We start from the raw sequence: 25,447 nt of genomic DNA, 5'->3' as shown, positions 1-25,447 counted from the left end.
TTTCCAGGCTGGCATCCAACTTGCAATCTTATTGACTTGGCCTCACAGCTGGGACTACAGGTGTGTGTTACTGTACCTGGCTATTTCTTTAAAAATTTTTTTTGGCATAATGAGGATTGAATCCAGGGATGTTCTACCATTGATGTACATTCTCAGCCTTTTTTATTTTTATTTTTATTTTAAGACAGGGTCTCCCTATGTTTCCCAGGAGACCTTGAACTTGCCTTCATGTGTCTCAGCCTCTCAAAAAATTACTGTGATTATAAGCATGTGCCACTACACACAACTGGTAATTTATTTTTTAGAATACTTTTTCCAATTTATTCTTAAGTGGAATAAGCCATTCAACCAACCATCAAGGTAGCAGTCACAGTTTATTGCCTAGGTCAGACACTGATGCACATAGCCAAGATTGTCCATTTGGGAAGATCACTCAGCTTGTTGCTCTAGCTGCTGAGAATGCTATTGCTGACAGGTATCAGCCATCCACCCCTTTGGAGACTGCTTCAGCTACAGTGAACCACCCAGCCTGAGGTCATGCTTGGTAGCCCCCACATATTGATTAGTCAGTGTGAAACTACAAAGACTTGGTCATTTCAGTTCAACTAGGTACAACTCAGAAGGGTTGTTCTGACTGCAGAAATCCCACAGGGTTGACCAAGGTTTCATTGGTCTTGTATCACCTCTGGACATCTTCCTCTGTCCAGTTTTTCATTTGGTTGAGACCAGCTCTTTTTTTATGATTCCAGAATAGGCCAGGTTCCAAGGTTTCCAGATTGAGGAAATTTATTTATATTTATACTTATCTTATAGGAACATTCTTTCAAATGTAGATTTCAGTAAGCATTTGTTAGAAAGGGCTGTTTATGAGCACTGAAAAGAGATTCTCTTTTTCTGAACATATGAAATATTAGTGTCATGATGGCTAACTTTCAACCAGATATTCCCTATTTTAGTTTCTATGGGTTACTTAAAATGAAGTGACTTTTTTGTAAAGTCACATAAAAAATTAATTCTTCTAAGATGTGACTTTCTGATATTTCTGACTTTCTTTATATATATATATATATATATATATATATATATATATATATAAAGTAAGTAATCCATTAATATGTGTGTTGGTAATTAGATTTTAAAAGTTTTATAATCTGACCTGATTTTTTATTTTCCTGATTTTGACTATTATTTCCATTCCATACCATTTTGGTCATTCAGTCATTCATTAAACATATTCTTAAAAATTCTGTGTTAAGCCAGGCTCAGTGGCTCACACCTGCAATCCCAGCAGCTAGGGAGGTTGAGACAGAAGGATCACAAGTTCAAAGCCAGCCTCAGCAACTTAGTGAGGCCCTGAGCAATTTAGTGAGATCCAGTCTCAAAATAAAATAATAATAATAATAATAAAAAAGCATTGGGGATGTGGCTCAGTGATTAAGTGCCCTTGGGTTCAAGCTCTGGTACAAAAAAAAAAAAAAAAACAAAAAAAAACAAAACAAAAAAACCTCTATTCAAGGGTCTCTTCTAGGAATTAGAGATGACTGAATATAGTTCTCATCTGTATGCTGAGGTGAGTCTGTGGTGTCTATTCACTTTCACATTTTCCCTTTATTTCAATGAAAAATTTCATGTGTTAATTAATTAGTCCCTTCTGATGGCATCTTCTATTTTATTGCTTGATATTGGTCTGTTTAAATTGTGTGTATCATCCTGATTCAATTTGGACAAATCACATGACTCTAGAAATTTGTTGATGCCTTCAATATCTTCTATTTTTATTGGAGTACAAGTTTTGAAATTAATTTCTAATTATCCTCTATATTTCCTATATTTCTATATATCCTCTATATCCTCTATATTTCCACAGTCCATGTGAGTGGTATGATTTTTCCCAACCTTTCACCTTTAGTTTATGAATGTCTTTTTCTGTCAAATGAGTCTCCTGGAGGCAGCATATTATTGGGTCTTTTTTTAATCCAATCTGCTAGCCTAAGTCTTTTGATTGGTGAGTTTAGGCCATTAACATTACGGGTTATTATTGAGACATGGTTTGTATTCACAGTCATATCATTTATTTTTGTTATTTAACTTGACCTTTTTTTTTTTATTAGTTTTCCCTTTAGGGTATTACCTCCCTCTGCTGATTTTCATTATTGTTTTTTATTTTCTCTTCATGTAATATTTTGCCGAGGATGTTTTGTAGTGCTGGTTTTCTAGCTGAAAATTCTTTTAACTTGTTTATCATGGAAAGTTTTTATTTCATCATCAAATCTAGTCCCTACTTTTCCACGTAGGTGTTGATATTACTTAACTGTGGTTAAGTTTTAGTTCAACTTCTGTCTGCTTTGATGTCCTGTTTATGTGGTGGAACATTACTATATCATGAGTGTCACAGACATAAATGTCATTTAGCCCCAAATAATGCATCTTTTAAACTTATTCTTTCAAGTAATACTATCCAATGACTGCTAAGTTTAGGATATCATGCTGGGAACTAATGGGTGTCCAAAAGTGAATGAGACACAATCTGTGTTCTCAGTCAAAGAGGTGACTTTGTTCAGTCATTCCTTGACTCCTTTGAACTGATTTGGGCTTTGCTGTATCTATGCATTGGTCTTCATCCAAAATTGCAGACTCATTGATTACAAAGGGACTTTTGTGTTTAATAAACATTTTCTAGGTACATACATTTGCTCCTGATTGATTTTCTTTAGTTTTCTTTTCTTACTCATTATAATGCCCCAGATCTTTTGTGTAGGAATGTTTAAAAAAAGAGGTAGAATCTACAGGATAAGGTTCATAAACAGTCCTGTCTGAAATCTACACTTGAAAGAATGTCACTGTTTCAATCTGGAAGCCTTGGAATCTGGCCTATTCTGGAATCATAAAAATAGAGCTGGTCTCAACTGAAACAGCTGGACAGAAGGACATGTCCAGAGGTGATGCACGACCAATGAAAGCCTTGGCCAACCCTGTGGGATTTCTGCAGTCAGAACAACCCTTCTGAGTTGTACCTAGTTGAACTGAAATGACCAAGTCTTTGTATCTCACACTGACTGATCAATATGTGGGGGCTACCAAGCATGACTTCAGGCTGGGTGGTTCACTGTAGCTGAAGCAGTCTCCAAAGGGGTGGATGGCTGATACCTGTCAGCAGTAGCATTCTCAATAGGCAGAACAACAAGCTGAGTGATCTTCCCAAATGGACAATCTTGGCTATGTGCATCAGTGTCTGACCTAGGCAGCAACTATAACCCCTACATGATGGCTGAATTGCTTATTCAGCTTTCTTTTATTTTCTTGCACTGGATAATGAGTAGCCTAATTTAGGAGACTAAATATATGGTAGATGAGGTATGAGTTAGGGCAGTATTGTTTTTTTTACTTTTATTACCTTTCACTTAGGTGTTAATATTACTAACCTTGAATAATAAGGTGACTATAAATCTATGTTTACCCAGGACAGTCCTTTTTGCCTAGAATTATTTGTTGAGGCTCAATTAACATCTATGTTAATCTATTAATTTTTTTTTTGTTGGTGTTGGGTTTGAACTCAGGGGTGCTTTACCACTGAACTATAAGCCTAGCCCTTTTAGTTTTTAATTTGAGACAGTCTTGCTAAGTTGCTGAGAGTCTCACTAACTTGCTAAGGCTGGCTTCAAACTTGTGATCCTCCTGCATCATTCCTCCTGAGTTCCTGGGATTATAATAGGGATGTGCCACTCTATCCAGCTTGGAATGGGTACTTTTGAACCTACTTTTCCAGAAATTTTAGTCGGAAAAAGAAAAATTTAATTCTACTCCTGGTAGATTTATATAATTTGGAATGATACTTGTTTACAAGTAAAACTCAGAAATTAGGTATGGTTTCTGAAAAAATGTCTAGGGAAAGAAGAGATTGAGGTACTCAGTAATTTCCTTACCCTACCAGGAGGTTATCTCAAGGCCCCTTCTTTTTCTTAATTGTTGTTCGCTCGTTGCTGATTCTGGTTTTCAATTTTGGCCAAATGTCGGATGGGAAGAGGGCTTACTGCTGGACTCAGTTTTGCCCATCTCTAATTCTTTGGCAAGAGAAATCAACTGCTGGTTTTATTTTGATGTTTGGCACCATGTAGCGGACAATATCTTTAACAGGGTACACTGTCAGTGATGGAGAACTTCTTAATCCTCTTTTCCTTACAAAAGAACACTATTAGTGGTGGTATGACTTTATGCTTGATTTTCCACAAATGAGAACTTGACAAGACAAATATATAATCAGCCAGCCATCTGGCATTCTACACATATTTTCATTGACTCAGGGGATCATGGAGTTAAAGATGCAGCTTAAAATTTAAGCAGGAGAGGCAAAATGCAAGAGAATTCATGTTTTATGAATATCTTTTACTTTTATTTTCTAGAATAAAACATTAAAGCTTGTCTGAGATTTAGAAAGATGCAATCCAGATAGTGTTTATTTTTTTCTGATGCAGTCCAAGCTGTTAGGCATTCAGTAGCTGTTAGAGATGAGGCCTGATTTTTCCTTCATATGAAGTCAGAGTACGTAACATTAAATATTTGTTGAGCTTAATTTATAGCACTTTGATATAGATTCTTCTTTGCAACTTTGAGCCTTAGAAACTCACTCTTTCATTATGGACTTCAACTGCCTTTAAGACATAGAGATTCCATAAGTTAATTCTACATTTCAGTTATCACACAGGTGACTATTTTAAACCACAGTATATTTCAAGATATCTTATTTATTTATTTTTCTGCAGTGCTATGTATTAATCCCAGGACTTTATGCATGCTAGGCAAGTGCTCTGCTGCTGAGCTAATTCTCAGCCCTTTATTTTAAGAATTTGAGACAGGATCTTTTTATGTTTTCTAGACTGGACTTGAACTTGTGAACCTCCTGTCTCTGCGTCCCGAGTAGCTTTAATTATAGGCATATGCCATTGTGCCCAACCCAGAGATATCCATATTCTCATACCACCTGGGTTAAAGACCATTGTATTATTACATATATACAACATGGAATTTGAAAAATTTTATTCCAAATACCCAAAAGTCAAGTTTAGTCGTCTCAGAAGGTAGAAAAAGACTTAAAAAGTAGATTTCTAAACCTACCTCCCATTTTCTAATTTATTGTTTTATAATAAATATTTGTTAAATACTTTCATTGTGCCAGGTAAGTGATAAGCAACTCTCACAGCTGTTCCTTTTCATCTACTGACCTATTCCAGTTCTTTGTTCCTCACCTTACTCTATCCTCTCTGTTCTCCTGTTAGTGTCTACATGATCAGTCTTTCTAATATTCTGGCTTCTTAGTTTCTTTTTTTTTTTTTAATTTATTTTTTAGTTTTCGGTGGACACAACATCTTTATTTTATTTTTATGTGGTGCTGAGGATGGAACCCAGCGCCCTGTGCGTTACCGCTTGAGCCACATCCCCAGCCCTGGCTTCTTAGTTTCTTGTCCTTCTCTCCTCTTGTGATCTTGTCCTTCATCCTACCTTAGCTGGTCATTCACACTTTTATCATTATCAGTGACTGTAGTCTCTCCATAATCTCAGTTGAGCATTCCCAACTCTTGACCTCAGTCTTGAACTTCTCCAGCTCCCTGCTTCTGGTACCATTACTACAGCAATCTTTTGACTTTTATGATTCCGAAAGCCACAGATTTCACCACCCTGTTATTGTCTTTGTCTTCTCCAGTGACCTTTCTTCCTTTATACCCACCTTAGAATCCATGTCAAAATCCAGTTCTACTTAAGTGCATCTCACTCTAAACCCAACTTCCCTTTGCTCTATGTTGCTAGAGCAACACCAACTGGTTGCACCCTGAGTTCAAGACTAGTTACCTCCAGGGGCCACTCATATTGCTACCCATCCATGCATATTTTTTTGTCCATTCAGTCTTGTGTATTTCTTCCTTCAAATGGCTTTTCCCATCCTTCCTTATTAATAATCTAGTTTCTTATTTTATTTAAAAATATAAGTAACTGCCACTATAGAGCGCTTGGGCACCCCTCACCCCTGACTCTGTCCATGTGCTGGCATCAGTGCCCTTATGCTCCTTGACTCCTGGACTTTGAATGAATATCAGGCACCTGAACCCCTTCCTCTGCAGTCTCCTTCTCAAAGATGTGGTTCCTGTCATTATTCTCTCCATTTCAGTAATTTTCTCAAATTCATCAGTTTCCCCTTGTCTACACATCATTCCCATTAGTATGCAAATATGTTATTTCTTCCATTCTATACTGTTCCCTTCAGCTGGTGACTGCTGCCCTTTTCTTCTTTATAGCAGAATTTCTCCATGTACTTGTAACTACTCATTTTCTTCAATTTCTCATTTGAATTTACTATAGTTAAGCTTTCTGTCATCAGTGATAAAATTCTCAGCCCTCATCTCACTGTCTAATAGTGCATGACAAAAGTTGATCACTGATCACTTTCTTCAGTGGAAATGCTTTCTTCATTTGGCCCCTAGGCCAGCATTTTTCTAGTTTTCCTCCTAACTCTTTGGCCTGATTATCCATCACCTGCTGTTCTCTTAATATTGTAGCATCCACAACCACTCTTGTGTCCTTCATTTTAATTTACTAAGTAATTGTATCCTATCCCATTCATTATGCTGGAGGCTTCTACCTCATATCCAGCAGTCTGACAGTTCTACCTTCCGTCTGAAGGCATCTCACAGTAAATGTCTCCCAAACTGAACTCTCCACTCAGGTTACTCAGGCCAAAAGCCTTTGAATCATCCTTAGCATTTCTCTGACTCACAGTCTACATGAATTTTATCAGCACATCTTTTTGACTTTGTTTTTAGAATATATCCAGTCTCACCCCTTCTTTTTCCACCTTCTCTGTTATCTTGCGTCATCATCTCTGCTGGGAATATCACACTATCCTGTAATCAGCCTTGCTGTGCCCTCCCTTGCTGTTGACAGGCTATTCACAGAATACCAGCCAGAGGGGATCCTGTTGAAATGGGACTCAGAGGACAGCAAGGCTTTGCTGTATGACTTCCTGTTTCCCTCCCTCACCTGCTTTCTGACTCACTGGTTCTCCTCAGTGAAAGTAAACACCGTGGTCTACAGGCCCTGCTGATCAGCTGCCTCTTCATCTCATCTTCATTACTCTTGAGTTTGTGTCTTGCCAGGGTTTCTCATACCCACTTGCTCTCTGGTATGCTAACCTTGATTTTACCAAAGTCTTTGTTCTTGCTGGTCACTCTGCCCAGACGTCTGTTCCCTTGAATATACGTATGCTACACTCCTCATTTTTTTTTCAATTCTTTTCTTAAATATTGCCTTTCAGAGGCATTCCTGATTTCCATCTCCCTATTTGAGATCACAGTAGTCCCACCCTGCACCACTCTCTGACTTGCTTTTCTCCATAGCATTTACCACCATAAATTATTTTACTTCTTTATTTTGTTTTTATCATCTGCTTCTGTTAACTAGAATATGAACTTCATGAAGATAAAAATTGTTTCATTTTTCTTTCTGCTGTTTTCCTTAACACGCAGAAAAAAGTGTTTGTATGTTAAATACTTTATAAACATTTGTCGAGGGAGTGTCTGAATTATTTTTGTCTTTTCAACATCATGATTCTTCTGTTACATGTAAGGAGCAGAGTCTTAGGGAATGTTAGTCATTTGTGCAGATAACACCTAAATCCTGGTCTGCCTTGTCTCATAGTGTAATCACTGTATTAATTCATCTACCATCTAGTCTGTGCATGAACTTTACATTGTGTTAATTGCATTATGAGAGAGGAAGTTATTAATATTGTGCACCTTATTAGTATTTCTACCCTCCATCAATATTTGGGAGAAAACAAAAACAGATTTTTCACATTGAAACACTTCCTTTTATATCATGCAAACAAGTTGGAGATATTTGTTGGGCTGCTTTCTTTGGAGCAAAAGAGTTCTGAGAAATGTACTATTTTTTCTGCCTTCTAGTGGCTATATTTTCTTACACAGATCCCAAATTCCTGCATCCTGTGGGTTTGAAGCATCAAGGAATATATAAGAATGCTCCTTGTTTGGCTAAGGTGGATCAGGTGTTCTAGGAATGTGGATTCTGCTGCTGGCTACTAGAATTTTATGTTCATTTCTACCACTGAATTGTTCTTAGTTTAAAGGAATCATAGGTTTTCAAAAATTATCAAGCTACTTGCTGTCAAATGGGATTGTGAGGAATTGAGGTCACACTTTCAGAAGATAGTCATAGATCATGATGAGAATGAATCATGCTTTTAAGTTTTTGCAGCTGCTTTTAGAGTTTCAAACTACAAGATGTGTCTAGTTGGCATTTCCCACACCTGCCCTATTTGTGTTTTATATTTAAAGAAAATGGTTGAGCTGAAAGTGAATTCTATGTACTAAAAAGAACTGATGGCCCTGGGTTATAGAAATGAAGTATGACTATTAGATCTGTCACAAAACATTTGTCTACTTGGCCAGATTGTGGCCATTGTTTGCATCCACTCAGTCCCCCAAATAGAATTTGATGTGAAATGAATTTGTCATGAAATGCCAGCAGTATCTGAGAGGTGGTAAAATTTTAAATGACAATTGAGTGGTATGTTAATAAAGTTGTACCTGTGGGTTTGATGAGAAGCTAGAGGGGTATATCGAACTCCTCTACTTTAGTCTTACACTCATTCTGTCACCGCTTCATTGGGCACAGGTGAAATTTCTGCTCAGCTCTTTCCACTTTCAGAGGTTATTTTCTGTTGGATTTTTTGGAGGGTCCTGGAGGTATAGGGGTCATTGAGTGTTTGAGTTGTTTGTGTACAGTTTGGGGCACCACCACATATGCCTTCTTTAAGGGCTTTACATCTTCCATTTCCAGCCACTGGCAGCCCCAGGCAGGGTTCTCCGACCCCAATTAAGATTGAGTCTGGGGCTGGGGTTGTAGCTTGGTGGCAGAACACTTGTTTCACATGCATGAAGCACTGGGTACAATCCTCAGCACCACATAAAATAAATAGAGGTATTGTGTCCATTTACAACTAAAAAAATATTTAAAAAATAAAAAAAGATTGAGTCTGTTTGTTTGACTTCTAGCTGTCTCCATTTTGCCTAGAATTTATAATCATTCAGTGCCAGAGGTTTAGTCTGAAAGAGGCAACTCTGCCATTGTCTTTAAAGCTTCAATATGTTGAGGTATATATTTACCATAAGGATTTTTTTTTTTTTTTTTTTTTAGAGCAAAGTAACAATTTCATTTTGAAACAGGAAGCATTACTTACACAGGGACGGGTCCTAAGAGAGAGTTGACTAGGAATTTTGTATTTTGGTACCGGGAATTGAACTCAGGGGCATTTGTCCACTGAGCCACATCCCCAGCCCTATTTTGTATTTTCTTTAGAAACAGGGTCTCACTGAGTTGCTTAGCTGTGCACTTTTGCTGAGTCTGGCTTTGAACTCTTGATCCTCCTGCCTTAGCCTCCCAAGCCGCTGGGATTATAGGCATGCACCACTATCCCTGGTATGCCCACGATTTTAAATTTTCTTTTGTTAATTATTGCTTAATTCCACCATGGTCAGAGAATATACCTTGTATGATTTTAATTCTTTAAAAGCTAATAAAATAGGATTTATAGCTTAGTATATGGACAGTTAATGTAAGTGGCCTCTGTTTACTTTAAAAGGGTTTGTATTCCTAGCTGTTGGATGTAATGTCCTGTGTGTGTCAGTTATAATCATGTCCACATCTTGTATACTTTTAAACCTTTTTCTTGGTATGCTTTCTATGTCAGTTATTAGAATGGGTATGTTAAATATCTCCTTATTATATTGTGACTTGGCCCATTTCTCCTTTGTGTTGTGTTGATTTTCCCCATTTATTTGGAGTCTATTGTCAGATACATTTTGGTTTAGGATTGTTGTGTCTTTCTTGTGAATCAAACCCTTCAACTATATAAACTTTGCCTCTTAATTTTGGTAATGCCTTTCACCCTGAGGTTGGCTTTGTCTGCTATTAACAGTGATATCAGCTTACTTTTGATTATGTTTTTCATTGTATATTTTTTCCTTCTTTTTGTTTAAAATTTGTCTTTATGTTTTAAATGACTGGGTTTTGCTTTATTTTATTCCATCGTGACAGTGTTTCAATGGAAACATTTGATTACTTACAGTTAATATAATTGCTGATTACATTTAAATCAATCCCCATCTATTTATTATCTGTTTCCTCTATGTCTTCTGTAGTTCTCCATTTTGCAATTATTAACTTACTAAATTTTAGATGTGTTATGCATTACATTACTCTCATGTATCATGTTGTCTACTTTTTTTCCTCCTTTTTTTTTTTTTTTTTTTAAAGGAAAAGACAGAGTTTTTAATACTCCATTGTGTGAGCAAGGAATTGTTGGTTTTGGAATTGGACTTGCAGTCACTGGTGCTACTGCTATTGCTGAAATTCAGTTTGCAGATTACATTTTCCCTGCTTTTGATCAGGTAAGTGCTTCATATTTTATTGTAAATGAGCATTCGTGAGGTTGCTAAATCCATGAAGTATTGAAGTATTGCATCCATCTTCCCATTGTCCATCTTAGCACATTTTGTTAACCCTAACTTAGTGTTTTACAGTTATAACTTTCTAATGGGAATATAATCAAAGTTCTAATAGATGATTTTAGAAGATGGACTGGGAAGGAAGGACTCATTGCAACATGTGCCTTCTCTCCTTCTTCCCAGATTGTTAACGAAGCTGCCAAGTATCGCTATCGCTCTGGGGATCTTTTCAACTGTGGAAGCCTCACCATCCGGGCCCCTTGGGGCTGTGTTGGCCATGGGGCTCTTTATCATTCTCAGAGTCCTGAAGCTTTTTTTGCCCATTGCCCAGGAATCAAGGTATACTCATTTATTTACTTGATTAGATCCTCATTTGATATTTCCATTTGGTTGATTCTGTTAATATTAACTAATGTGTTCATCTGGGGACAAACAGGATTTTGGAATTTATGTGAATTTAACTGTTAAGTAAGATATGCTGGAATGGTGGTGCATATTACCTGTAATCCAAGCTGAGGGAAGGGGATTGCATGTTCAGGAGGCTGAGGCAGGGGAATTGCATGTTTGAGGCCAGCCTTAGCAACTTAATAAGACCCTGTCTCAAAATAAAAAATAAAAAGGGCTGGGGATGTGGCTCAGTGATAGAACATCCCTGGGGTTAATCCCCAGTACTGCAAACAAACACAGCCCCCTACTCCCTGTGCGCCCCCCCCCCCCCAATCAGGGAGGCTGGTATTTCTTTTAAATCCAATGCCCAGTTTAACAGATGGTTCTTTTTGAAGAAATACTGGCTTGACATTGGCAATAATTGACATCATAGATTTCAAAGAATATAACTGAGAACATCATTGGTTTGTCTTACTCCTCTTTCAAAGCCTTATGTTTCTCTCTAGTGGGTTTTTCTCACTTAACTGCTTCTGAGATGATTTAAATAAGTCTGCCATTTAGTTTACATTTACCTTGAAGTCAGAGGGATATGAAACTTGCTATTAGTTCATAGATGGGGAGAAGGTTCTTACTTAGATGTAATTTTCCTAATCTAGAGTAAGGTAATACTGTCTTAAACAATTAACTTGGAAACATCTTACTGTCATGATTGGCCTTCACAGGAGCTTAGTTTTTGGATAATAAAATTATTTTGAGTATTTTATGTCAATATTTTGTTCTATCATCTTTTCTATTTCTTATTTACTGAACATCTTTCCAGGGAATCGTAGAAACTCACAGATATCTCAATATGGAGATGTTTGTTCTTGATGACATCGTTTGGTTGTGAACATGTGTTTTATTCTGGTTTGTTTTTTTCCACAGACAAAAGCTATGAGATTTTTCCTATGTGAGTGGTGGCTCTGTGCTGGCTCAGTATGAGCTAGAAGTTGTAGGCTAGGACAACTGTTCCATTAGAGACAATAGCTATTTTTTGTTTGAGCTGAACGTTTTTAACATTACTCAGTGTTTTAAAGAGCAGACCTTTTCGCAGTTCCCTAACTCCTCTTTCCCTGTCCTCTTTCTTTCTTATTTCTTCTGCTTTCTTTCTGTGTTTCCCACATCAAATGAAAATATACATATAATAAAAAAGGTTAAAAGTAAATATATGAGAAAGCAGAAAAAGAGAATCTGAAAAGTAGGAATATAAAATAAACATACTATGTGATGTGGTTACTCTGTGTTCAGAAGCCTGTTTACAGAAAATGAACTAGATTTGTGCTGCTATTTTATTTTTTAAATAAAATTCCTTCAATAAAGAGGGCATAAAAATGACCTTGAAAGCCCATGTAGTTTGCTCAATGAATCTTATTTGAATCTCTGTGATAAATTCAGGCTTATTTTTAAAAATAATTTTTCCCATGTAATCCTTGTCGTCATACAATTATTTTAGAGTCATTAAGAATTAAGACACAAGTTTGTGATTTCAGGCAACACTGTATAGAAGTTAAGACCTCAGGCTGTAGCCCCCATCCTTGGGTGAGAATCCTTGTCTGGCAAGCTGTCTGACCTTGGGCAAGCTTCTTCTTGTCTCTTTACACCTCACTCTCTATCTCTATCGTGAGAAAAGCAATACTAGCTTCCTCATGAGGGTGCTGTGAATATGAGATGAGTTAATCCACACAGTGCTTGGCAGATTAGCACCTGCCCTTTCCCGTGACCATCATCTTCTTCATCATCACCCTGGTTTTCAAGGACTTGGAGCCATTTCCTGTCACCTGGAAGCATGAACACATTGCTTTTTATTCTGCCAAAATGGGACATAATGTGCCTGGATCATAAAATTCAGTGGTTACTTTTCCATTCATGAGATGAAGACTGCAGTTTTCATGGGGAGGAAGGAAATTTTGGTGTGTTAAAGTTGAGAAGATAGTTACGTGCACTTTGCATGTAGCTGGAGAAGGAGAATATTAGTAGAAGAGATTACTTAATAGGTAAAGACAGATTGATATTGATGATTTTATTTTTTTGCTTCGATATATGCTCTTTGTGAATTCCTTTCATTTTTTAAATAGGTAAGTTTATCTCCTTAAGAGAAGAGCAGTATCTTAGTTATCAGATCATGGAAGTCATCTTATAAATATTTGTTGAATGATAGGAACTTTTTAGATAATTTGCAAATTTTATAATAGTAATTAGGTTAAATAAAGAATCAATTTCTATTTTTAGTAAAGTTGATTACTTCAATATCAACCCTTATAAACAAGTTTATTGGGATACATTTTTACTAAAATTGTGTTTTTTTTTTTTTTTTTTTTTTAAATCTGTTTTTGCAGGTGGTCATACCCAGAAGCCCTTTCCAGGCCAAGGGACTTCTTTTGTCATGCATAGAGGACAAAAATCCTTGTATATTTTTTGAACCTAAAATACTTTACAGAGCAGCAGGTAAAGGTTTTGTTTTATACTTGTGAATATATGCTTTGTTTTTCATAGCTTAAGAAATTTTAACTTTTTAATAGCTGGATTTATATTTTTCATGTAGAAAAAATTCTGATTCATTTCTTCTGTTTAGTGTATCCATAGGTGTAAATTTTGTTTAGGGAAAATTCATCTAGCTATTTTATATTTTGGTTTTGGAAACAAAAAATGCACTGTGAAGTGGTAGCAAGAACAAAGGAGCTATATGTGGGTGCTTAGTAAATGTGGGTGGAATGAAAAAGCCCAAGAGTTATTATACAACATAGTATCTAAATTCCCCTTTGGCTAAAGTGACCATAAGTGTCTTCTAAGTTAGATTACTTCTAACCGTGAAGGAGGCACTGTTAGCAGGTATGCTGTGATATCAGGTCTACGCTGGGGTCACTGTCTACAGCAAACTGAGATGCAGTTCACCCTCCTGTTAGCTCAGAATCATAACTATAAACACATGTGTGACCACTAATTTCTTAGCTGTAATGGAAATTTCAAATATCAAATGATTTGTTCTGTCCAAAGTATATTTTGTTTTGAATTTAAGAAAATTATTCTGGCAAATCACTCTTTTCCTTGAAAAGTTAAATTTAAAACATGTTTTTATTTTGGTGTAATTTATGTACAATGAAATGCACAGATATTAAGTGTTCAATTTGAAGGGTTTTTGACTGCCCTATACTTTCGAGTAATCACTGTACAAAACAACATAATAGATTTTAATCATTCCTGTAAGTCCCTTCCTATTACTTCCTGCCAAATCCATTCTCCTTACTCCAAGCTCAGACACTTCCTGATTGCTTTTAGATTAGATGTACATGTTTTTGGGCATTATAGAAATGGAATCACACAGTATACATTCTCTTGTGTGTTTGACTTCTTTTGTTCAAGCTATTGTTAGATTCATACATGTTGAATTGTACCACTGAGTTTATTCCCTTTTCATTGCTGAGTAGCAGTCCATTGTGTGAATATTCATTGCTTATTACCATTGCAATAAATATTGAACACAGTTGTACAGTATTAGAATGTTATTAGTAAGTAGTAAACATTGCCATTTCATTGTATGAATAACCCTTTTTTATTGTTATTATATTACTTCTAAGAAATGGCAGTTATTTCCATTATTATTCCAAGTACTATCATTGTTACTACTAAGGAAACAAACTTGCCTCTTCTCTTATCACCAAGCTGATGGCCTGTAAATAAGACTAATATACTGTAACCAAATATCTGGAGTCATCTTTGTCCATGAATTAATTGAGCAATGCTTCTTGGCTATGAGGAAAAGAACATCTGAACAACTGAGGCATATAAAATGTTTCTGAATAAGTCTCAGTCCTTGGTATGACTATTCATTGCATGCATGTATTACAGTTTCTTCATGGGTCACACAGCCTCACTTTATCCATTCTCTGTTGATGAATAAATGTTTCTCATTGTTGTCTGTTTTTGAAAACTGACATTGTTTTACAAACTTCTGCAGTATTATTAAAGTAGAGATGTTTTCTCATGTCTGAAGCAGTATTCTATACAAAATTCCAGAAACAAATGTTTTAAGGATTCTGGGTGCAGATTTCCTTAGGAGAATAAAATATTAGGCATCTAAAAAAGTTAACTTGTCAGCTCTAAGAACTTACCCATAATGTACACTTTCCACTGAAATCTGTAACATTTATATTACTAAGTCCTTTTCAGAAACAATTCCATTACAGGGGCAAATTCAAGCCTTCGGCTTAGAGTTGTAGGGCATGGCTCTCCCAATGATCTCAGCACCTCTTGGTCCTTCTTTTCCTGGAACCACATTTTCCCCATCTCCAGTGCTTGCACCTCACTCCATGTGGTTCTGAGGAGGCTCCGGTCATCATCTGACTTCCATGGTCTCAAGATGTAGCATGTGGCTCAAGCCCAGCCATTCTGATTTCTTTTCTGGGATTTTCTATGAGGAGACAGAGCCGCACTGTCTAGAGGGGGTTTGCCTGGGATGTTGGGAGACTGGGGCCCTGAATTACTTTTATTCCTTTAATCTTCATTTACGAATGATTTTCCGCTAGTTTCTTCCATTTAATCTCATTTTAAGTTAAACCTACTTTGAGTTTCAGTCTCCTATAGATTTTACTTGTATAGCAGGCAATTTTGATGATCATAATACATAATCTTGGTTAGAGGAAAGATGCTTCTCTTTTCAAAGGAAAATATCCCCAATCAGATTAGCACAATGAACTACTACAGCCTTTCATAATTTAATATGGATGCTATTTATTTTTTTGTTCTAATAATTGAAGTAGAAACCTTCATCTTTTTTATTCAGTTTTATAAGGTTGCTGAGAGGATTAAGTGAGATAATCCATGTTGTATTTGCCTAGTTTTAAGACTCTTTAAATTTTCTTTTTTCAGTACTAGGGATTAAACTCAGGGTCTCTCTACCTCTGATCTACAGCTGAGGCCCTTTTAATTTTATATTATTTTGAGACAAGATCTTGAGCCTGGCCTCAGACATCTGATCCTCCTGCCTCAGCTTCCTTAGTCTCTGGGATTTCAGACATATGCCTTTGTGCCTGGTTTTGAAGCACTTTCTGAACACTGAGGTGCTGGACATAGTGCTATATTGTGAAGACATGTGAACTATTCAATTGAATTCTCACAATTACCTTATCAGGTAAATTTTATCATTATAAGCATTTTATAGATGAGGAACTTGAAGATTAGGAAAGTTAAAAGCTTGTTAAAGTTACACACCAGGATTTAAATCCAGAGTCTGTCTCTAGAGCCAGATATTGGACATATTTCAAGTGTTTTTCACAAAACCTGTGAGGTAGTATTGTCAGACACCTTTAGACAGACCAGGAAACTGATGGTTGGTGAGCTTACATATCTTAATTCCATTTTACGGAGGCAGTAAGTTATAGAGTTAGGTTTTATTTATTTATTTGGGTGTTGGAGATTAAACCCAGGGATGCTTTCCTACTGAGCTGCCTCCTCAATTCCTCCCTCCCTCTCTCTCTCCCTCCCTCCCCATTCTTCTCTTCTCTTCTTTTCCCCTTTCTTCCTTCTTTCCTTCCTTCCTTCCTTCTTTCCTTCCTCCCTCCCTCCCTCCCTCCTCATTAAATTTTAGCTTATGGCCTTGCTAATTTGCTGAGACTGACCTCAAACTTGGTGATCCTCCTGCCTCAGCCTTTCAAATTTCTGGGATTATAGGCATGTGCCACTGTGCCTAGATGGGTATCCCAATTAATCATTATTTAAATGAAAGGCACATATAAAATATAACTCCCTTTAGTGGCCCAATTTCATACCCAAAAATATGCTGGTTAAAAAATTTCCTGCAGAATTGAAATTTTATATATATATATATATATATATATATATATATATATATATATTTATTTGTTTATTTTTGGTACCAGGGATTGAACTCATGGGCACTCAACCGCTGAGCCATATCCCCCAGCTGTATTTTGTATTTTATTTAGAGATAGGGTCTCACAGAGTTTCTTAGCACCTTGCTTTTGCTGAGGCTGGCATTGAACTCCTAATCCTTTTAATCAAATGGAAATCAGTATTATCCATAGTCATATGTTGAGGCAGTATATCCCTACGTAGTGTATACTGCATACACTATGAGGTTCAAATATATACATATTGTTGACATAGGATTAATTAACTTCTTTGATGGTTATAAAAACTACATGTCACAGTCTGGTATAGCACCATGAGGGCAGGGTGGACTTAGCTTCTCTCTGTACCATAAAGCATTAAAGGGCCTAGTCCCCTGTCTCCAGAGACAAACCAGCTGGGAAGTGAGTCTTCATGTGTTTGGGGGAGAATAGGTGGAAACATCTGGTGAATGGATAGCATTACCCCAATCAGCTCTTTTCAACTTTTCCAACACCCTTATTTCTGGGCCTGCTGCCCATATGCTGTGCTTTATTTACACATCTTTGCTATGATCTCTTCTCTGTGTGTCCAGTCTGCAACATTTAGAAAATATTTTTTTAAGTTCAGCTATCAACTATATGAATTATTATGGATAAAAATAAAATAAAAACAGGTAAGTAATACCGCATTTGTGTGTGTGTGTGTGTGTGTGTGTGTGTGTATGTGTGTGTGTTACTGGGGATTGAACCCAGGGCCTTACACATGGTAGGCAAATACTCTTCTCCTGATCTACATCCCCAGCCCAAGTAATATATTCTCTATGAAATAGTTTCTTGAATTTTATTTTTACTTATTTTAAATATACAATAAATATAAAAGCTTTAGGTATTATAAATGTAGTAGAAAGAGTAATCTGTTCATATCTTTGGATTTCCTGATTATTTATTGTAGTTAAGACATTTGAATGCAGTTAATCTTTTTAGAAATCACAGGGATGTTTAGAAATGATAGGTAAGAAAGAGCAATCTAGACAATGTCAAAAATGTATAAAATGGCTAAGATTGAAAAGAATGAGTCAGGTGACATTATCAAATAGAGGCATCTGGAGGAGAGATGCTCTGGAGTCTTTGAACTGTGGGTTTTATTTAATTGAATGATTCAGGACATTGGTGAGATGGAAGCAGATGGGACTTTTATCTGTGGATCTTTGTAAGTGAGATAGGCTGACTTCTTGGATTTTTGGATGGACCAAAAATCTTTCAAAAATAGGGCCGTAATGCCATTGATGATTTTTAAAAAACAATTACATTAATTATATATGGATTCATAATTCTGAAGAGAAAAACATTATTATAAAAAGGTTTTGAATGGTAGAAGACTTTAAAAATATGTTTTGCCAAATAGTGTACATAGAAGAGAGGAATTAGTATTTTGTATTTTATGTATAAGCAGACTATTTTTGTGCATGCTGATACATTGAATTCTAGGTATAATCCCTGACAGGAATATGTTGAATACACTAATGAGAGAAAATTTAATTCATTGGTTAGATTTTTAAAGTAGCTTTTCAATTGAAATAATAGTTCCATAGAAGTTAATGTGAAAATAATATAATATAAAATAGCAGTTTCTTACCTAATCCTTCACCAGATCTATGCTTCTTCCCCTACAAGCAACAGCTTTCAACTCAGCAATTTCTTCTGATAATTAGTCATTATATTTACAAATAATATGTTATACTACTTAATATTTTTTAAAGTGATTATTTTAATTTCTTTTCAGAAAACAGAATAATTAATTTGCATTTCCTGAATAAGAGGATGCAAAGAGTCTTTTCATAGCTTAATATTTGCCATCTTTGTATCTTCTTTGTTAGGGTGTCTATTAAGGTCTTTGACTTTTTTTTTTTTTTTGTCTTGTTTCCTTATTGTTGATTTTTAAAGTTCTTTGAGTGTTTTGAATAGCAGTCCTTTATCAGCTACATCTTTTGTGAATTTATTCTTCCAGTTTGTGGCTTGGTTTTCCATTTTCTTGACAGGGCCTTTTGCAGAGCAGAAATGTTTAATTTCTAAGTTATACTTGAACTCTTCTGTAGGTCATGATAAATAATGAGTTTACTCATTTGTTTATTAGAGGTCTATTTTGAAACCACTGGATCTCAAAAGTTTAACTTCTGGGGAATGCCACCATTATATCATTGCTTTCCTACTGGTTGTCATCATTAATAGCAGTTAATATTTTTGCCTTCCTGCCTTCCTTCCTTCTCCTTCTTTAGCAGAACATGAGATTATTCTTTCTTTTAGTATTTTTACTATAATGATTTTTATTTTCCAAGAATATGGTTGTTTCCACTTAAACTTGTTTTTATGTCCACTAATAAATTCTGTAGATATTTTCATTAGATTGGCACATTTGTGGTTAGTGTTAGTCTTAGATGTTTTATGTATTTGTTACTGTTGGGAGTAGAATCCTCCTGCCCCCGTTACATGTTAAAATTGGTCATTACTGGTATATAAAAATTTGAAAAAGTACTGTGTTCATGTATGACTTCATTTAAAAATAATGTAAACCCATTACATGTTTATCCATGATAATTTCTGGCCATATGAGTTAACCCAGAGTCCTTCATAGTGTTGTACTTTTAATTCATAATTTGATATGAAGGACTTTATGTAAATGAAAAATACTGGTTTCTGAATGGAGGCATGTTGTACAGAATGCAATACACAGAAGCAGGTGCTGGGTGATAATGTATGTGGAGGTGTAAGTAATACTTGCCTTACTTTCTTTACAGTTTGGCCTTGGAAATATTTCTCATATTTCTAAGTTGGAATGAAATATAAAGCCCATTTAGTGTATGAAAAATTAACTTGTGAAAATGGAAGTGAATTGCTGGGGACCAGTAAGAGAATTCTAGATTTAATGCTTGATTGGTTTTAAGGAAAATGGCAACTATTTATTTAATCCTAAGATTTTTATTTTCTATTTTTCAAAAAAAATATGACAAGTATAATATCCCCTTTCTTAAAATATGCAATTGCTGCTATTAATTTTCAAGGTTAATGGTGAGGATCAAGCTTGATATGTGGTCATATTTTAATATTTCTACTGAAACCCATTTTGGGCAGATTTCAGTCCAATATAACATGGTAGTTATGAATTTGGATTATAGAATTACCACTTACTGTCCTATAACTTTAACAGACCTACTTAATGTCTATGCTTACTTTCTCATCTGTAGCTTTGAGATAAATCTCATATCAATCACACTGAGGTGTGAAGATAATATAAGGTGATACCTTTAAGGTGCTTAAAGCAGTGCCTAATAGATAGAAAAGCCTCAATGAATATTTGTTATCCAATTATCATTAATGTATTGAGATTTCTTTACTTCTCATCAAAGTGATTTTTTTCTCAAGTGCTGTTTATGATGTAGATCCGTTGGATATTTCTCAGTTGGCTCTCATCCTCATATTTGCTCCTCTGCAATCCCCACTGCAAGGCTGGGGTTGGAAGCTAGTGGGCAGCATTGTCATTACCCACTTGCCAGTTGAGTTCAGTTAGAGTCCCTCAGTGGGGGTGGCACTTGTGCTAGTTTAGAAGGTGGGAAGGAAGCCATTGAGGTTTTCAAGGCACCTCAGATAGTGGCTGTTGAGGAAACTGCTCTGCTGCGAGGACTATTGTTCTGCAGGGATGATGGCTGTAGCATTCTCAAGAGGCCTTCAGGGGGGAATGTCCTGCTCAGTCACAGCAGATGGTAGTTCCAGACATGTTACCTGCTTGCTGATCTCTGGGTCATGCTATTTCATCATTTGCTACTTTATCCCTTTCAACGTCTTTGCAACTGATTCTCTGAATTCAATCAGATTCTTCTGGAAAGATTTTTGTTTTCCTGATTGAATGTCTACTGATAAAGTTCGTTATCACTGTTCAGTCATGCACTGAGGAATTTTGCAATCTAATAAAGAAATCATAGATCCTTATATGTTTTTTCATATTTTAAAATGATTATCTTTTGTTGATTTGATCTGCTAACTTTTTCTGACTGCTGTCTGCATTTAGAAAGTCAGTACACAGCAGCTGATGCTTGGTGACTAATGGGAACTACTGCTCCTCAGGAGTAATTTTGTATTGTGGAAACTGAGGGACTTCAGGTACCAAAAGCATGATGTGAAAAATATCTGTAATGATACTTCAATGTTGTGAAGTCAATGGAATACGTATAGCAATACATATTTCATTGACTGTAAATTGCCCATTTCCTCCTCACATTTTAATGTCTCTGAAATTGGAATGTAGCTTAAAATCAATGGTGTCTTGCAATCATCCAGGGGTTGAGAATTGCTATTAACTGCTCAAGCACATATATCAAAATGAGTACCAGTACCTACAGGATACATATCCACAAATGAGAAGAAAATTCTAGCAACATCAGAGAACTTTTTTGACAATGAGGTTCTGAATAGCTGTGGTGAGTAGGAAGGGCAGGGAAAACCGGTAATCACAATAGTTTAACAACCCTTTGAAGCGAAACTAAAAAGTAGGCTGTACCTAATTAGTGGGCTAGCTTGAGAGTTTTTAAATTTTTAAATTCTTTTTATGAATCCATTTAAAAAGTCTGCATCATTGATGTGCTTGGTGACACAAAAAATGGTGTTCTGTGAAGAGACATGGATACTGATGATTATAAGTGAAAAGTAAATGAGAACAATTAGATTTTGAATGTAAAAAAAATTTAAAAACAGCTTAAACCAATGTATTTTGCTTATATTTTGTTTTTATGTATCAGGATGATAATAAAAAGTCCTGTCTATTACACATTTCTCTTTCAATAAGACTAAAGTTAAAATTCTAAAATGTATAAGTTTAATTGGCAGCTTTTTCCTTATCAATGCATAAAATAATGTTATATTTTATAATTGACAATGAAAATAAAATACTCTTTTTCTATCTCAACATAATTCTTTTTATTGGATGATTTGCCCCTCTTCCAAACTCCATGTGTTGATGTGGAATGGCTTTGTAATATTGCTATCCTTATCAACTTATTGAAGCTCTAAGCAACTTAGTGAGTCCCTGCCTCAAAATAAAAAAATAAAAATAAAAAAGGCTGGGAATATAGCTCAGTAGTAGAACATCTCTGAGTTTAATCCCAAGTTCCAAAAAACAAAACAAATAAACAACAAACAAACAAACCCCAAAAAACAAAAAACAAAAAACCAAACAAAAAACAAACAAAAAACCTTCTGAAGCAAAAACACTTATAAAGACATTTATAATCTTAAATTCACACCTTATATGTAGAAGTATCTCAGTGTGAGGAGTTTCCTGGTTATATGCAAAACATTTGCTGGTCCTGACTTGCTGTTTTACTTAACATTTAAACAGCTTGATTAACTATATATATATATATATATATATATATATATATAGTGGTCAGGAGTCTCATGCTACCTGGCATGTATAGATACTGAATTTATTGCTTCACATCTTCTCTGTGGCTAGTCAAGATGCTGTTATTAGATTTATCTGAGAAAATAAGGTTATCACAAATATGACCCCCAGTGTTGCTGGACTCTTTTTATGTTGCAAAGCTTATTAGTAGCCTTATTTTCTTTATTTGAACTAACATTTCTAAAACAGAATTTGTTTCACAAGGAAATATCAGTATACTGTGCCTCTATATCAGTTTTATTTAGTAAATGGTAGAAGGAATAAGAATGACTCTTCCTAGGATGAAACTTTTATTATAGCCTTAATGACTATGTCATTGAATGATTTTAAATTGTAATGCAATTTTCTTCCTAAGAACACAAAAGGTGTCCAGGGTGATTATCTTAATATGCCCTCATTCTGTTCCTATGATGTTTCTAGGATTATAGATGAGGCAAAAAAAAAAAAAATAGAATATGTTATGAGTACTACCAGATTAATTAGATAAAGAATCAAGGCCAGAACTGGGCTTTTGGTTGGATGGATCTTCCCCCTGTCTCATTCTTCCCCATTAGACTGTAAATTCTGACAAATGAGAGTAGGATTTCCGAGGCATGGAGACTCTGAATATGCTATGGTAATCAGGCAGCATGCACTAACATTTTAGAACTATACTTTGCTTCCTCTTAAACAGAGAAAAACAGAGAACATTTTCTTTTGTCACTGTAACATGTATAATGCAACATGAATAAAGCCCTACCTGATTTTCACATTTATAGGGAAACTGGCATTACTGGAGATTAGTGCCAGGAAGGAGAAATGACCCTGTTATCTCCGTAATGGCCATAGTGTGCTTCACAGGGAAACTTACATCAATAGGAGTAAGTGGTTATTTACTTGCAGAAGCTTTCTATTCAAGTTATTAATATAGTTAGGCAGAAGGAACTGGAAAGTGCATATAGGAATGTAGGAGGGTCATTTATGGGTTTCAGTGTTCATCTGCAACATCATATAAATCTGTATTTTCTTAGATACATGTGCAAGAACACACTTGGGTTTAAACCTCCATTTCTTTGTGTATGTTCTTTCTATATGGAATGACCTCTGTTTTCTCTGGTAAGGTGTCTGTCTCTAGGACCTCCATCAGTTGTACCCTCCGTGGTGAAACCTTGGTCTTTATAACTGGGTTGGTGCCTCTCTCTGTATTCTTAGAGCAGTTTGTTCTTGTTGCCAATATCAGGTTTTCATTTTTGGCTTATAATCTCTTTCCATCTTTATAACTCCTGGTTGAGTCTGTACCTCTCTGTAGTGTGAACTACCTTTTAAAATTTCAGTCCAGCATCTCACATGATGCCTACATATACTGGGTACACAGTCATCATTAATTGAATAAATGTATCTTGTACATAGTGTATATGTCATTACACACCCTGTCTCTTTCAAAACTATGTTCAATGTGGATTATTAGAAGAAAATTGGAAGAAAAAAGGAGAAGGATGAGATATAAAGTGATAAACATGAGCTAATTCATGCCATGAATATCTAAGTGAATGTGTAGTATGCACATAAATTCCTTGCATGTACAAGGAGGCATATATGTGGAAATTTTATAATGCACTTTAAAAAACTCTATACTGTCTGATTCTTTTATATTTTTTTTATTTTTCTAAGTACATACATCATTATGTATTTGGTGCTGAAGGATTTCTCTGTGGAGTGTTCATTAGTGCTGAGATTTCAATGTGATCAGCTTGTGGTAAATGGAGTGGGCTCAGTTAGTTCCACTTCTGTGAACATAAGAATTTGTAGCATGACCATACACAGTGCTCTTTAGCTCCTGAAGAACTGCTCTGATGCTAGTTGCCTGCTCTCTTTCTGAAAGCACAGAGCAGTGGGGGTGGACCTGCAGGAATGTTAATATGAAATAATAACCTTCTCTTGGAATAAATAGTGTTTAAATTAATGTAACTACAAAGTACCTCTGAATTTCAGCTTGCTCTCCAGGTGATTTGTTTGCCAAGTTTAAATAAATGAACATATTAAAATTGTGTTCTTATTTTCCTGCTGTCAGGATTAAACCGATGCAAATTTAAATAGTTGTTTTTTTTGTTTTTTCTTAATATAAGCCTCTCCCTGAGTCTAATTCTCTGCATGACGTATTTTAAGTAGAGAGTAAAGCTTTGTTTGCTATGTTATTCCTTAATTAATTGTTAAAATACTGAGGACTTATTATTCTGGGTAATTTATTTAAGACAACAGTCACTCCCTGGCAGCTTTTTAAAGGAGATGGTCCAAGATGCTAACTAACCCATTTGTTTTGCTATGCTATCCCTGGGAGTTCTGTGTTCCAAAGATTTGCTAATCACCAGTTGGGAACTGATTACAAGGCAGAAAATACAGGACTCTTGAGTGGTGCACTGATTCATAAGCAGGCTGGAATGTGTACTGGCTTCAAGCCTTGTCTACTGGCATGCAGATCTTGCTGCCAGCCGACTTGATGATGGAAAAATGCCTGCTTGCTACCTCTGGCCAGATGTCATCAGTGTTGTTCTTGACCCTCACATTGGTTAATTGCTAAGTAGAATATGCTACTCGAGTTGAATATGTCTCCTTGACTGTTCATTTGTCCAGCCATTGATCCATCCATCCTTTCATCCATCTATAGATCCAGTACTGGGATCAGGCTATCAGGGAATGGGTTGGAATTAATATCTGGAAACATTGTTTATAATTGGAATTAGCTGTCATTGTCTATAAAGAAACAGATAGTGAATATTTCAGGTTTATAGGTCATTTTGATTCTCTTAACTACTTAGCTTTCTGTTGTAGGTCGAGAACAGCCATAAGTAATATGAGGCATGGCTGTGATCCAATGCAGGGTTGTTTACAAAAAAAAAAAAAAGATTTGTAAACAGTAGCAAAGCAAACAAGTAGATTGCTTGTCCTTGGATTAGACAGTTGAAGTATTGAACTCAGTATAGTTTGTGTGATATATAAAAAAGTGTTTGTATATCACATAAGCTATACTGAGTCCAGTGCTTTAATAAGACACTTTAATAAAGCTTTGATATTTAAATGTTTTCTACCATTGTTTATGATATTTACCTACAAGAAGTAATTTTATAGGTTTTGCCATTTTTCTTTTTCTTTTCCACTTAAACATTAATCATTGAAAGTCTACTCAGTTCTCTCTGGTACTGGTTATTGATATGTCATTGGATTATTGG

The 25,447-nt window shown here is 35.7% G+C and overlaps 1 protein-coding gene across 2 annotated transcripts in view; it reads left to right on the top strand.

Annotated features, from left to right (window-relative positions):
* Bckdhb (branched chain keto acid dehydrogenase E1 subunit beta) overlaps window positions 1-25,447 on the top strand; it is a 187,955-nt gene that overhangs the window by 36,919 nt on the left and 125,589 nt on the right. For both annotated transcript variants that reach the window (XM_077801776.1, XM_026410869.2), the window contains exons 4-6: window positions 10,324-10,457; window positions 10,698-10,853; window positions 13,277-13,385. In XM_077801776.1, coding sequence (XP_077657902.1) covers window positions 10,324-10,457; window positions 10,698-10,853; window positions 13,277-13,385 — 399 coding nt within the window. The remainder of the gene's footprint in view (window positions 1-10,323; window positions 10,458-10,697; window positions 10,854-13,276; window positions 13,386-25,447) is intronic.

Source organism: Urocitellus parryii, chromosome 8 (assembly GCF_045843805.1).
Source record: "Urocitellus parryii isolate mUroPar1 chromosome 8, mUroPar1.hap1, whole genome shotgun sequence".
Lineage (NCBI taxonomy): Eukaryota > Metazoa > Chordata > Mammalia > Rodentia > Sciuridae > Urocitellus > Urocitellus parryii.
The sequence above is the reverse complement of the archived record's forward strand: the minus strand, read 5'-3'. Positions and strand labels throughout refer to the sequence as shown.